Genomic DNA, 12,740 nt, shown 5'->3' with positions numbered 1-12,740 from the left:
TAAAAAGCGCCTTCCCCTGCCTCATCCGTCTTCTCAGATCCTAAATCTGATTCGGCCGTCACGGACATGTGCCATTCTGTTGGGTCTGCGACTAGGCGCCCTGAGTTCTCAGATAGTGAGGTTGATTCCTCCACTTCTGTAGCCACCCACGAAAAGGCACTGGTGGATGCACTTGATTGTATCTGTGCGTGAGACCTTAAAAATTGAGGACGCAGCTGAAGCTGCGATGGAGGCGTCTGTTCCCTTTGGCACCCATCCAGAGCGACAAAGGTGTTTCTTTTATCTATTTTGACAGAATTGTCGCTAAAGAGTGGGAACAGCCAAAACGTCCTCTTGTGGTCCCTAAGTGGTTTGCTATGCGGTACCCCTATGAGGAGTCCCTTCTTAAAAATTGGACTGTTCTACGGTGGGGGACCCGTCCGTCTCCAGATTGAACAAGGCAACTATGATTCCAGTTGAAGAGTCCCCGGCTTAAAGGAACAAGATGACAGGGAGGCGGAGGCTGTGGCGCGCATTATGTGTACTGTGGCTGGTTCAGGAAGCTGGTATTTATCATTGCACTGGTGTCACAAACTCTGACCGAGTGGGCTAAGCATTTGCAGGGGGAGCAGCTCCCTTCTGTCTTTGCTGAGCTGGCGGACCAATTGGTCCAGGGGTCCAGGGGCTGCAGTTTATCGGTGATGCCTCTTTGGATGCGGCTCCCCTAGTTGCTAGGCTCTCTGTTTCGGCAGTGGTCTTTTGTGTATTTTTTGGCTCAAATGCTGGTTTGCGGACCAAACTTCTAAAAAGGCCTTGACTGATCTTCCTTTTCAAGGAGATTGCCTGACATCATCAAGGGTCTCACAGGGGGGAGAGTAGTGGCATTACTCTTTGGTCTCCCCTCTGCTCCTCGGGTCTTCACAAAAGAGTTTGCCCCAGTGCTAGCATTGTTACGCCAACAGGAGATCGTGGTACTGGGCTACTTGGACTTTCTCTTTCTGCGAGCGGAGTCTACTACTGCTCTGGTGGAAAACCTGGAGACCACCATATGAATGCTGAGGGAGTTCGGCTGTATTCTGATTTTTCAGAAATGTGCTCTGGTTCTGTCCACAAAGCTGGACTATTTGGGCCTTACTCTGGAGTGCTCCCTTCTCTGGAAAAACTCCCAGAAACTGCAGGCTGCAATTCGTATTTTGCTGTCCAGCAGATGGTCATCCCCCAGACTTGCATGCGGGTGCTGAGCTTGATGGTGTCTACCTTCGAGGTGGTACCATTAGCACAGTTCCATATGAGGTCCCTACAAAGGGAGATTCTGGGCAAATGGGACAAGAATCCGCAGTCTCTGGACAATCAGATCCGGCTGAGCCGGGAAACGAAGAGTCCCTGATATGGTGGTTTCGTTCTCCGGCGCTTCAGCTGGGCAAATCCTTCCTCCCTTTGTATTGAACATTGGTCACCACAGATGCCAGACTGTCCGGCTGGGGAGGCGTCTTCGGCAAAAATTCTGCTTGGGGGGGTCTGGACATTGATCAGTGTCTTGGAATTACGAGCAATCAGACTGTGCCTGGAACATTGGACAGATCGTCTTCAGGGATATCCAGTGTGCATTCAATCGGACAATGCCACGGCAGTTGCTTATGTCAATCACCAGGGGGGCACAAGGAGTGTCCTAGCGGGTTCGGAGGTAGCCGGCATTCTAAGGTGGGCAGAATGATTTGTTCCAGTCCTCTCCGCCTTACACATTCCCAGGGTGGAAAACTGGCAGGTGGACTATCTCTGTCGACATGGGTTGGACCAAGGTTCCTTCATCCGTAGGTGTTTCATCAGTTGTGTCTCTGGTGGGGCATCCCAGAGGTGGATCTGTTGGCGTTTCGGCTCAACAAAAAGGGGCAGAGATTTGTGGCTCTGTCACGGGATTCTCTGGCGGACTCCACGGTGGTGCTGGTGGCCCCGTGGGGTCAGGATCATCTGATTTACGCCTGCCCTCCTCTCAAGCTTCTGCCACCATTTCTAAGCAGGATCGAGGCAGAAGGGATTCTGGTCATCCTAGTGGCCCCAGACTGGCCTCGCCAGGCTTGGTAAGCAAATCTGGTCACCCGACGTTCCTTGGAAGCTTCCTCTCAGGGAGGATCTGCTGTCCCAAGGACTGATCTTCCATCCTGCTTTACAGTCGCTCCCTTTGGTGGCTTGGCTGTTGAATGCCAGGTGCTGATGGATAGAGGTTTGTCTGAGTCGGTGATTCCAACACTGTTAAAAGCTTAAGAAATCTACTTCTAGAAAGATCTACCATCGTACGTGGAAGACGTACATTGCGTGGTGCGAGTCCCTTGGGGTTCATCCTCGCTTTTTTCGGTGGCTCAGATCTTGACCTTCCTACAACGGGGGGTTGAGCAGAAGCTGGCCTTGAGTATGATCAAGGGCCAGGTGTCGGCCTTAGTGGTCTTTTTACAGTGGCCCTTGGCCACACACTCCTTGGTGCGTTCTTTTCTTTAGGGAGTTAGGCACTTGGCCCCTCCAGTGCAGTCTCCCTTGCCACCTTGGGACCTCAATTTGGTGCTCTCTCAGTCCTCCAGAAGCTTCCCTTTGAGAATCTTCGGGAGATTCCCCTGCTTATGCTGTCCCAGAAAGTGGCCTTTTTGGTGGCTATCACCTATGCGCACAGGGTGTCGGATTTGGCGTTATCCTGTCGTTCACCTTACTTGGTGGTTCACAGAGATAAGGCGGTTCTCTGCCCCTGTCCGTCGTTCCTTCCAAAGGTTGTCTCTGATTTTCATTTGAATGAAGATCTCGTGTTGCCTTCCCTGTGTCCCAGGCCAAAAGCATCCAAAGGAAATTGCCTTGCATGCCTTTTAGGATGTCAGACTCCCTATTTGTGCTCACGGATGGGCCTTGGAAAGGGTTATTTTGTTTCCTCTGCGACAATTTCCAGATGGATCAGACAGACGGTGATTCAGGCCTATTCACTCAAGGATCAGGTTCTTCCTTTCCCTGCTAATGAGCACTCTACTCGGACGCTCGGTGCCTACTGGGTCTTCCATCATCAGGCGTCACTGACGCAGGTTTGCAAGGCGGCCACCTTGTCGTTGGTGCACACTTTCATAAAGTTCTATAAAGTGGATGTGTTGGCATCTGCAGATGCTTTCTTTGGCCGCAATGTTTTGAAGGCTGCTGTTTAGAGAACCTGGTCCTCTTTGAGGAAGAAGTATTCTTTTCAGGCGGGCTCCAGTTGTTTGGGTTGAGCTCCTGTTTACCTGGTTGGCTATAGTTTAGCCTTGGGAATTTCTTTTTCGCTGTTTCCACCCCTCATGTTTAACCACTTCTGGACCAGAAGGTTTTACCCCCTTAATGACCAGGCCATTTTTTGTGATACGGCACTGCTTTACTTTAACTGACAATTGCGCAGTTATCAGTTGTGTGACGCTGTACCCAAATAAAATTGATGTCCTTTTTTTTTTTTTTTTTTTCCCCTAAATAGAGATTTCTTTTGGTGGCATTTGATTACCTCCTGTGATTTTTATTTTTTGCACTATAAACAAAAAAAGAGCGACAATTCTTCAAAAACAATATTTTTTACTTTCTGCTATAAAGAAAAAAATCAAATTTTTTCATCATTTTAGGCCAATCTGTATTCTGTTAAATATTTTTGTTAAAAAAAATCCCAATACGTGTATATTGATTGGTTTATCACGTCTACAAACTAGGGTAAAGATTTGTCTTTTTTTTTATTTTTTTATTAGTCACGGCAGCGATCAGCCATTTTTAGCGGGGCTGCGACATTGCAGCAGACAGATCGGACACACAACTAACAGTTTTTACACTTTTGGAGGGAATAAGTGACATTACTACAGTAATCTGTGCTAAAAATATGCACTTACTGTACTAATGACATTGACAGGGAAGGGGTTAACACCAGGGGCGATCAAAAGGTTTCTCTGATGTACATTGACGGACACAGCACCCACCCCTCTGGAGTTCTAATTCCCCTGACACTGCTTGTAACAAACCTGACTGACTATAGCAGGGAGAGGGAGTATACCCCCTGGGACTGCCCATGGGTGTAGCCAGAAGTTTATTTCTGCTTAGTGTCCTACTCCTGTAGGGGGCAGTATAACACAATGGTTATGGAGATCAGGAGCTGTGTCCATCAATGAACATCAGAAAAATAGATTTTACAGTAAGTCACAAATCTCATTTTTTTTGGACCCCTTCTCCTCCTTATTTTTCACCAGATTTCTTTTTAATGCCTTCATCTGACATTTCTGTCAAGATCGGACTTCTTTATTGACTTATGACTCACTAGCAGTGTTCTAACCAGTTAGCCTTGATATATATATCTTGGGAACCATACCCAGGCCTCTGGGCTGGCCTTTAAGGTTTGCTTTGGACACTCGGTCCTGAATGGGACCAGTGACAAGGGCAAGGTAAGAGAGGATTTCTTAATACCTTTACATACCAGTTACTGTAATAAATGTACATCTACTGGCATGTTTATAAACTGTATATAATTGTCTTATCCCACAAGAAACGCCATAGTGCTGAGCACAAAAGTGCTCTCGAAGGCTCAGATTATGGGGTAATTTGCACTCTTGAGTATTTTTTTCCCTCAGCTTTGTGTTATCTATTCCACCTTATAAGTACTTTTTTTTTTTTTTTTTTTTTTTTTAACTATTTACCCATTTAAATTTGGCAGTTATTTCACCTCACTACTGAACGTTCCTCTCTGGCTATTAACAGTACTTATAAGATTCCTAACCTAAACGACATCTAGAATGTCCCTTTTGTCTTTTTTTTGTGTGTGTGTGCGCACAGATTTTTATTACTTAGAGCTTAGTTGGCTGACCCTGCCCTTTTAAAAAATGCCTTTTGTGCATGCCCCTTGAAGTTCAATTCATCTCTGGAAATTTCCATGAGGAATACATTAGGGTGCCAACTGAGTGAAGGGGTTCCTACCCGACTATCCACAATCACATCTACCTATTGAATGGGACCCCTCTACCTTATGAGTACTTTGTTTGCCCCCTCAAGGTGTCATCATGGTCCTTCCTTTTGTGGCAAATTCTCCTCTAAGTCCACTGGCTCTGCTCCGAAACCTTCTTCACGTTGGTGAGGGTGGACATCTACTATCATTCTTTTTGATGCATTTGTCAGCCCATTTAAATGAATTGGCTGCCTTATGCTGCTGTTCCAAAAACCTGTAACAAGCGTGACACAGTGGTGGGAATTAAGGCCTAAGATTGCTGCTGGGTGCTGCTACTTTGGATGTGAAATCAGCAGCCCCAACAGGCTCAGAGCTGTCCTTCATTCTGGCGGGCAGCATCCCTAGCGACATACTTGTAGAGTTCATTTCTTCCTTCCTGGTTTAGAGACGCGCATGCGCACACCCCCTGCAGACCTGTGCTGTGATTAGACATAGCATGAGTTTGTCACCAGGTTACAGCCAATAATTGTGACTGTATACCTGCTGATCGGCTGTAGCCAATAACAGCACAGATCTGTGTTTTGTAAACACGGGCTCTGGCTTGATTTCTCCCTGCCATTCAGAACTGAAAGCAAGGAGATAATCCCAGCCAGATCTGTGAGTAAAAGCAGCACACATACACTTGTTAGGCACACAGTTAACCCCTTGATTGCCCTCTCAATCACCCCTGTCACCCTTTCAATGCCATCATTAGAGTGTACAGTATTATCACTGAAGTCACTAGTGACACTAATACAGTGTCCCTACCAGCCAATGTCAGATAGTTCCAGATTGTCCGCCACATTAGCCCAATAACACTTTAAGTTGCTGATCACTGCCATTAATAGTACGTTGTCTGTACAAGTCAGTTTATTGATCATGATCAGAACTTTAATAGTGTCCCCAAAGACGCAGTATTAGCAGGATCAGCCCTGTTCACTGCCAGCATTTGCGAAATACAGGGAGTGCAGAATTATTAGGCAAATTAGTATTTTGACCACATCATCCTCTTTATGCATGTTGTCTTACTCAAAGCTGTATAGGCTCGAAAGCCTACTACCAATTAAGCATATTAGGTGATGTGCATCTCTGTAATGAGAAGGGGTGTGGTCTAATGACATCAACACCCTATATCAGGTGTGCATAATTATTAGGCAACTTCCTTTCCTTGGGCAAAATGGGTCAAAAGAAGGACTTGACAGGCTCAGAAAAGTCAAAAATAGTGAGATATCTTGAAGAGGGATGCAGCACTCTTAAAATTGCAAAGCTTCTGAAGCGTGATCATCGAACAATCAAGCATTTCATTCAAAATAGTCAACAGGGTCGCAAGAAGCGTGTGGAAAAACCAAGGCGCAAAATAACAGCCCATGAACTGAGAAAAGTCAAGCGTGAAGCTGCCAAGATGCCACTTGCCACCAGTTTGGCCATATTTCAGAGCTGCAACATCACTGGAGTGCCCAAAAGCACAAGGTGTGCAATACTCAGACATGGCCAAGGTAAGAGAGGCTGAAAGACGACCACCACTGAACAAGACACACAAGCTGAAACGTCAAGACTGGGCCAAGAAACCTCTCAAGACTGATTTTGAAGGTTTTATGGACTGATGAAATGAGAGTGAGTCTTGATGGGCCAGATGGATGGGCCCATGGCTGGATTGGTAAAGGGCAGAGACCTCCAGTCCGACTCAGACGCCAGCAAGGTGGAGGTGGAGTACTGGTTTGGGCTGGTATCATCAAAGATGAGCTTGTGGGGCCTTTTCGGGTTGAGGATGGAGTCAAGCTCAACTCCCAGTCCTACTGCCAGTTTCTGGAAGACACCTTCCTCAAGCAGTGGTACAGGAAGAAGTGTGCATCCTTCAAGAAAAACATGATTTTCATGCAGGACAATGCTCCATCACACGCGTCCAAGTACTCCACAGCGTGGCTGGCAAGAAAGGGTATAAAAGAAGAAAAGCTAATGACATGGCCTCCTTGTTCACCTGATCTGAACCCCATTGAGAACCTGTGGTCCATCATCAAATGTGAGATTTACAAGGAGTGAAAACAGTACACCTCTCTGAACAGTGTCTGGGAGGCTGTGGTTGCTGCTGCACGCAATGTTGATGGTGAACAGATCAAAACACTGACAGAATCCATGGATGGCAGGCTTTTGAGTGTCCTTGCAAAGAAAGGTGGCTATATTGGTCACTGATTTGTTTTTGTTTTGTTTTGAATGTCAAAAAGGTATATTTGTGAATGTTGAGATGTTATATTGGTTTCACTGGTAAAAATAAATAATTGAAATGGGTATACTGTATCTTTGATTTTTGTTAAGTTGCCTAATAATTATGCACAGTAATAGTCACCTGCACACACAGATATCCCCCTAAAATAGCTAAAACTAAAAACTACTTCCAAAAATAGTCAGCTTTGATATTAATGAGTTTTTTGGGTTCATTGAGAACATGGTTGTTGTTCAATAATAAAATTAATCCTCAAAAATACTCATTTGCCTAATAATTCTGCACTCCCTGTATAGCAGACCACATTTTGGCCTAAATGTATGAATCCGTTTGATTTTATTGGATACATTTTATAACAAAGTAGAAAATATTGGGGGGAGTTCCAAAATGTTCAAGCCTTTTTTGTTTATATAATCAAAAATAAACGCAGTAGTGATCAATTGCCACCAACAGAAATCTCTATTTGTGTGAAATACAAAATCTATAAATTTAATTTGTGTACTTTGTGTTGCATGACCGAGCAATTGCCAGTTAAAGTAGCGCAGTGCTAAAAATCAAAAAATGCCCTGGTCATTAAGGGGGTAAAACCTTATGGAGGTTAAGTGGTTAAAATACTTTTTCTATACTTTTACCTGCTATGCTTTTAAGTTAGTGACTGGGTACTCTACCCTACCCTATAGTAATTGCAGTACAAGGTTTTACTTGTGGTGTCTCTGTAGGTGAAGAAAACCTTTTTGAGGGATGTTAGTTTAAGATGACACATGGCTTCTAGATCTCTAATTTAATCAGAAACAAACTGTACATTTATCGGCATTTCTGTTGCAGGAGGGCAGAAAGCCCGAGTAGTGTTTGCAGAGTTGTGTTGCCGGGAGCCAGATGTCCTCATTTTGGTGAGTAAGAAAGTTTTACAGAAAAGTACAGTCGAAAGTTGGGGAGGGGAAGGGATTAACCTGGGCAATGTAGCTTCAACACGTTTTCCAAAGCTATTAATACAAGTCCTAAACATGCACCTTTTTTACTTTCTAAACTTTGAATGGTTGCTGTTGGCAGCTGTCAGCATCTTGTTATCTGGTTTACATTGAAATACCACACCACCTGGTATTGCTTTTAACATCGTCTTTACCAATTGCCTTTGGACTACCTGGGAGATGTGCCTTAGGTTGATAATATGCAGGAATCTAAATATTCAGCCTTTTAAGACAACTGTGCAGGCTTCTTAAAGCAGTAGTAAACTCCTATGTTTATCTTGTACCTACAAGTAAGGCTATAATAAGACCTACCTGTAGGTACTCTGAATGTCTTCTAAACGTGCACTGTTTTGGAGACGTTTTACGTATAAAGCAGTCCGAGCCCTAAGGATAGAATGCTATCCATTAGGAGAGTTGTGCCACAGGCGTGACTCGGGGGTGACAACATTGCGGCTTGGCTTTTCAAATGCCCAGAGCGCGCAAACCCGAAAGGAAGACTAGGTGAAGATGGGAAGCCCTATGATGCATACTAGCACATTACAACATTGCCTTGCAGGGGAAAAGCTTTTTTTTTTTTTTTTTTTTTCTCAACACTTTACTTACCATTTAATGAAGGATCTATGTTTCCCACCTTTAGCTTTTTTTCCAAGACATTAGCTGGGGTGTTAGGGATATTGCTCCATGTCTGCTGCCTGACTTCACACTCTGCACATTTTGAAGTTTGGAGTCAGTACATGAGGTCAAACCAAATCTTCCCACTGCACACGTTTCTGGAGATGGCTTGAAGCAAATGAGTGCTGTAGCAACTACTAATTACAAGCCAGCACTGTTAATCTTCCAATGGCCTTGCATTAGCTCTGTAATAGCAGTTACCATTTATAACCTGCCAAGTTTCTTATCTTCCAGTGACCTCGCATTAGCACTACAATAGCAGTTACCATTTATAATCTGCCAAGTTTTTTAAAAAGAAAAAAAAAAGCCTGTTTCTAATAGTTTTACCATATGTATTTTTTGAAAGTCAATTAATTTTTATGGCCTTGCATGCGTTTGGGTATGTATCCTAGTCCTCTGATATACACATGCCATTTCCTTTGGAAGCTTAAAACCAAAATATAGTAGTAGCTAGTTTTCCTAGGTCTTTGGTATAATATTAATAATTCTAGTATTCTGAGCGCTTTAGGTTAAATTAGTAGCTTTTAGGCTCCATGCACACTATAAACTGAAAAAAATAAAAAGCCAGAAAAACACTCATAATAGTATTTTTTGTGCCAGCTTTTAGCAGCATTTAGGAGCTTTCAGATTTTTTTTTCTGCTAACAAATTGCTCTTAAAAACACAAAATAAGCTTCAGCAAAAATAAAAAAAAAATAAAAACTAAAATAATGTGCGTGGACACAGGATAACACTGTTTTCTTCCAGAAGCAGAAACAAAGTGCTTAAAACTGCTAGTATGCATGGACCCTTAACCGCTTGCCGACTGCGCACAGTATATTTACTGCGGCAGTCGGCCCCGGCCAGGCAGAGTGACGTAGGTCTACGTCGCTCGCCTGTCACTCCTTCCAGAGCCAATAGCGGGCGGGCGCGCGCCCGCCGAGGCGCGCGCCCGCCTCGGCTCGTTCACGGAGGAGTGCGGGAGTGTGACTGGCGGACCCGATGTCCGCCGGTCACACTACGATCGCCGCTACAGCGGGAGAAAGACAGAGCGGCTTGTGTAAACAAGCCACCTGTCAGTTCTCCCTGTGTAAAAGTGAAGATCAAACAGTTCTACTATGTAGAACTGTTGATCTTTGTTTTTACACTAGTAGACATGTCCCTACACAGTTAGAATCACGCCCCTAGGACACACTTAACCCCTCCCTGTCCAATACTGTTAACCCCTTCCCTGCCAGTGTCATTTTTGCAGTAACAGTGCATATATATAGCACTGATTACTGCAGTAATGTCACTGGTACCCCCAAAAGTGTCAAAAATGTCAGTCAAGGGTCCGATCTGTCCGCCGCAATGTCGCAGTACCGCAAAAAAAATCGCAGATCGCCGCCATTACTCGTTAAAAAAAAAAACACCAAAAATGACAAAAATCTTTCCCTTTGTTAGTAAACGCGATAACTTTTGCGCAAACCAATCAAAATACGCTTTTTGCGATTTTTTTTTTACCAAACATAGGTAGCGTAAAACAAATTGGCCGAAAATTTTAAAAAATTTTGATTTTTACATTTTTTTTTGGGGGAATTTCATATAAAAAAAAGTGAAAAATATTGTTGTTTTTGCAAAAATTACGCTCTTTTTTTGTTTATAGCGCGTGATCAAAAAATCGCACAGGTGATCAAATACCACCAAAAGAAAGCTCTGTTTGTGGGAAAAAAAGGACGTGAAATTCGTTTAGGTACAGCGTCGCACGACCGCGCGATTGTCCGTTAAAGTCACGCAGTAAAAAATCGCAAAATAACCCCTGGTCTTTTAGCAGGAAAATCCTCCGGTGGTAAAGTGGTTAATGTTTAATTTCCTCTTCAAGAGTACCTGTAGTGTAATGGCTGCTGCAGTTCATGGTAATGCTTATGCAAATGGATCCCAGTTTCTCCTGTTCCACATCTAAAATTTGATTTAGCTGGTAGTATATTTGCCGGTATTGTCCAAGAAACGACGCAAAAAAAAAAAGGGACGTCTGTTCATTTAATAATGTTCCTCTCTTCTGGCTACAATAGGATGAACCCACAAATAACTTGGACATTGAATCCATTGATGCTTTAGCTGAGGCTGTGAATGAATATAAAGGAGGTAAGTGCACAACTGCAGTTTCTTGTTAGACATATGGTATATCCTATCAAATGTTTGCCATAACATACATGGGAAGGGACGTTCTGGAGTAAATATGGGGTGGGTTAGGGACAGGCTTGTTTTAACAGATGCAAGCTGCGGACACCCATCCATATTGCACTACTAACTATTGAGTTATTGACCCAGAAGGGTAAAGTCAGTTTTAACACTGTGTGCTTGTTTAAGATCAGTGACTCAATAGGATGTGAAGTGGGGATGACAGCAGGCCCCCTAATGCTTTATCAACAAATTCCCTTAAAATATATTGGCAAAAGCCTTGTCTGCTGTCCAGTATATGTTTCAGGGCCTGCAGCCGTCACTGACCATGTTGTCTCTCTCCACAGCGGTAATTACAGTCAGCCACGATGCCCGTCTCATTACAGAGACGAACTGCCAGCTGTGGGTAGTAGAAGACAAGACTGTGAACCAGATAGAAGGGGACTTTGATGACTACAAGCGGGAGGTCCTGGAGAGCTTGGGAGAGGTGATGATCAACAAGTCTAAAGACAAGGACAAGGAGTGACATGGACTGATGGTGAACAGCGTGCCACAAGTCGGGGAGTGATGGATCCCCCCTACAATGGACCCACCTGAACCTGAGAAAATGATGAAGAAATCTCTGTTTTTATTCCATCCTGCTGCCTTGTTATTGAGGAAAATGCAAATAAATATTTATATATTGGCTGAAAAGAGCTTGGCGCTAAATAAAAAATTTAATTCTTGTCACCCTGGGGCATAAAGTGTTAGTACTTCAGAACTCCTCCATAACATGTGGGGTGTTCTGTAGTCCACAGAGGAAGACCTAATAATGCTTAAAGCGGAGTTCCACCCAAAAGTGGAACTTCCGCTTTAGGGAGTCCTGACCCCCCTGACATGCCACATTCGGCATGTCATTTTTTTGGGGGGGGGGGGGGGGGGGGGAGCGGGTACCTAGTTTTGACAGGTACCCGCTCCCACTTCCGCTCGGAGCGCTGCGGCGCCCTGAACAGAAGTTCTCTTCTCCCCCTCCCTGCAATCTTCTGGGACACGTCAGAGGTCCCAGAAGATTGCCGGCCAATCACGGCGCGCAGTGGGTACCCGGCTGTGAAGCCGTAAACTATCACAGCCGGGTGACCACAGCAGTGATGCCGGCGCCGAGGGAGAGGATCGAGGCTTCGGGCGGCCGCATCGCTGGACCGTTGGACAGGTGAGTGAATGGCTGGAACTCCGCTTTAAGAGAAGACTGCAGAGTGCACATAATGGCACTGTGTATTCATAGCTACAGTTTGACTTCAGTGGAGATTCATTGGACAAACCACCATCCAATGATGGATTTATTAACCTGTCACAAAGCATCAATGCCACCTGCTAACTTATTATAAGACAGACCTAATTCTTTTGTAGTTAGAAAAATTACAATGGTTAAAAAAAGTTATCGCTGTGCGAATTCGCCAAAAATATCAGCACTGATGCATGAAAATACCTACTCTCTTGCCATACCATGTGGTTTGTATGGGGCATGGCCCATGCAGTTTTTAAATCCTATGGATTTCTCTTCTGTCAATATTTGTGGGCATTGTACTGAGACAAAGTTGTCTGTGCCAAGTTGGCATGTATTAGTCTGACATGAACCTTGTCCCATCTTCCTCTCCTAGTATGGTCCTTTCTGCATTACAGACAGGGCCGCTGTTAGAAATCATGGGGCCCCATACAGCCCACCTGATGGGGCCCCCTTAAACCAAACCCTTGACGCCACCCATGGCCCCGCCCCCTGATCCCGACTCGAAACAAAATGCAGGTTTGTTGCCGTTTATATAAATGCT

General features: G+C 44.5%; 1 protein-coding gene across 1 annotated transcript in view; it reads left to right on the top strand.

Annotated features, from left to right (window-relative positions):
* Positions 1–11,628, top strand: part of ABCF1 (ATP binding cassette subfamily F member 1) — a 100,013-nt gene extending 88,385 nt beyond the window's left edge. Inside the window, exons 27-29 of the mRNA XM_082264137.1 lie at positions 7,983–8,047; positions 10,827–10,899; positions 11,283–11,628. Coding sequence (XP_082120263.1) covers positions 7,983–8,047; positions 10,827–10,899; positions 11,283–11,461 — 317 coding nt within the window. The 3' untranslated portion in view covers positions 11,462–11,628. The remainder of the gene's footprint in view (positions 1–7,982; positions 8,048–10,826; positions 10,900–11,282) is intronic.
* The last annotated feature ends 1,112 nt before the right edge of the window (positions 11,629–12,740 follow it).

Source organism: Pelophylax lessonae, assembly GCF_965119305.1.
Source record: "Pelophylax lessonae genome assembly, chromosome: 7".
Classification (NCBI taxonomy): domain Eukaryota; kingdom Metazoa; phylum Chordata; class Amphibia; order Anura; family Ranidae; genus Pelophylax; species Pelophylax lessonae.
This window is presented reverse-complemented; position numbering and strand designations above follow the sequence as displayed.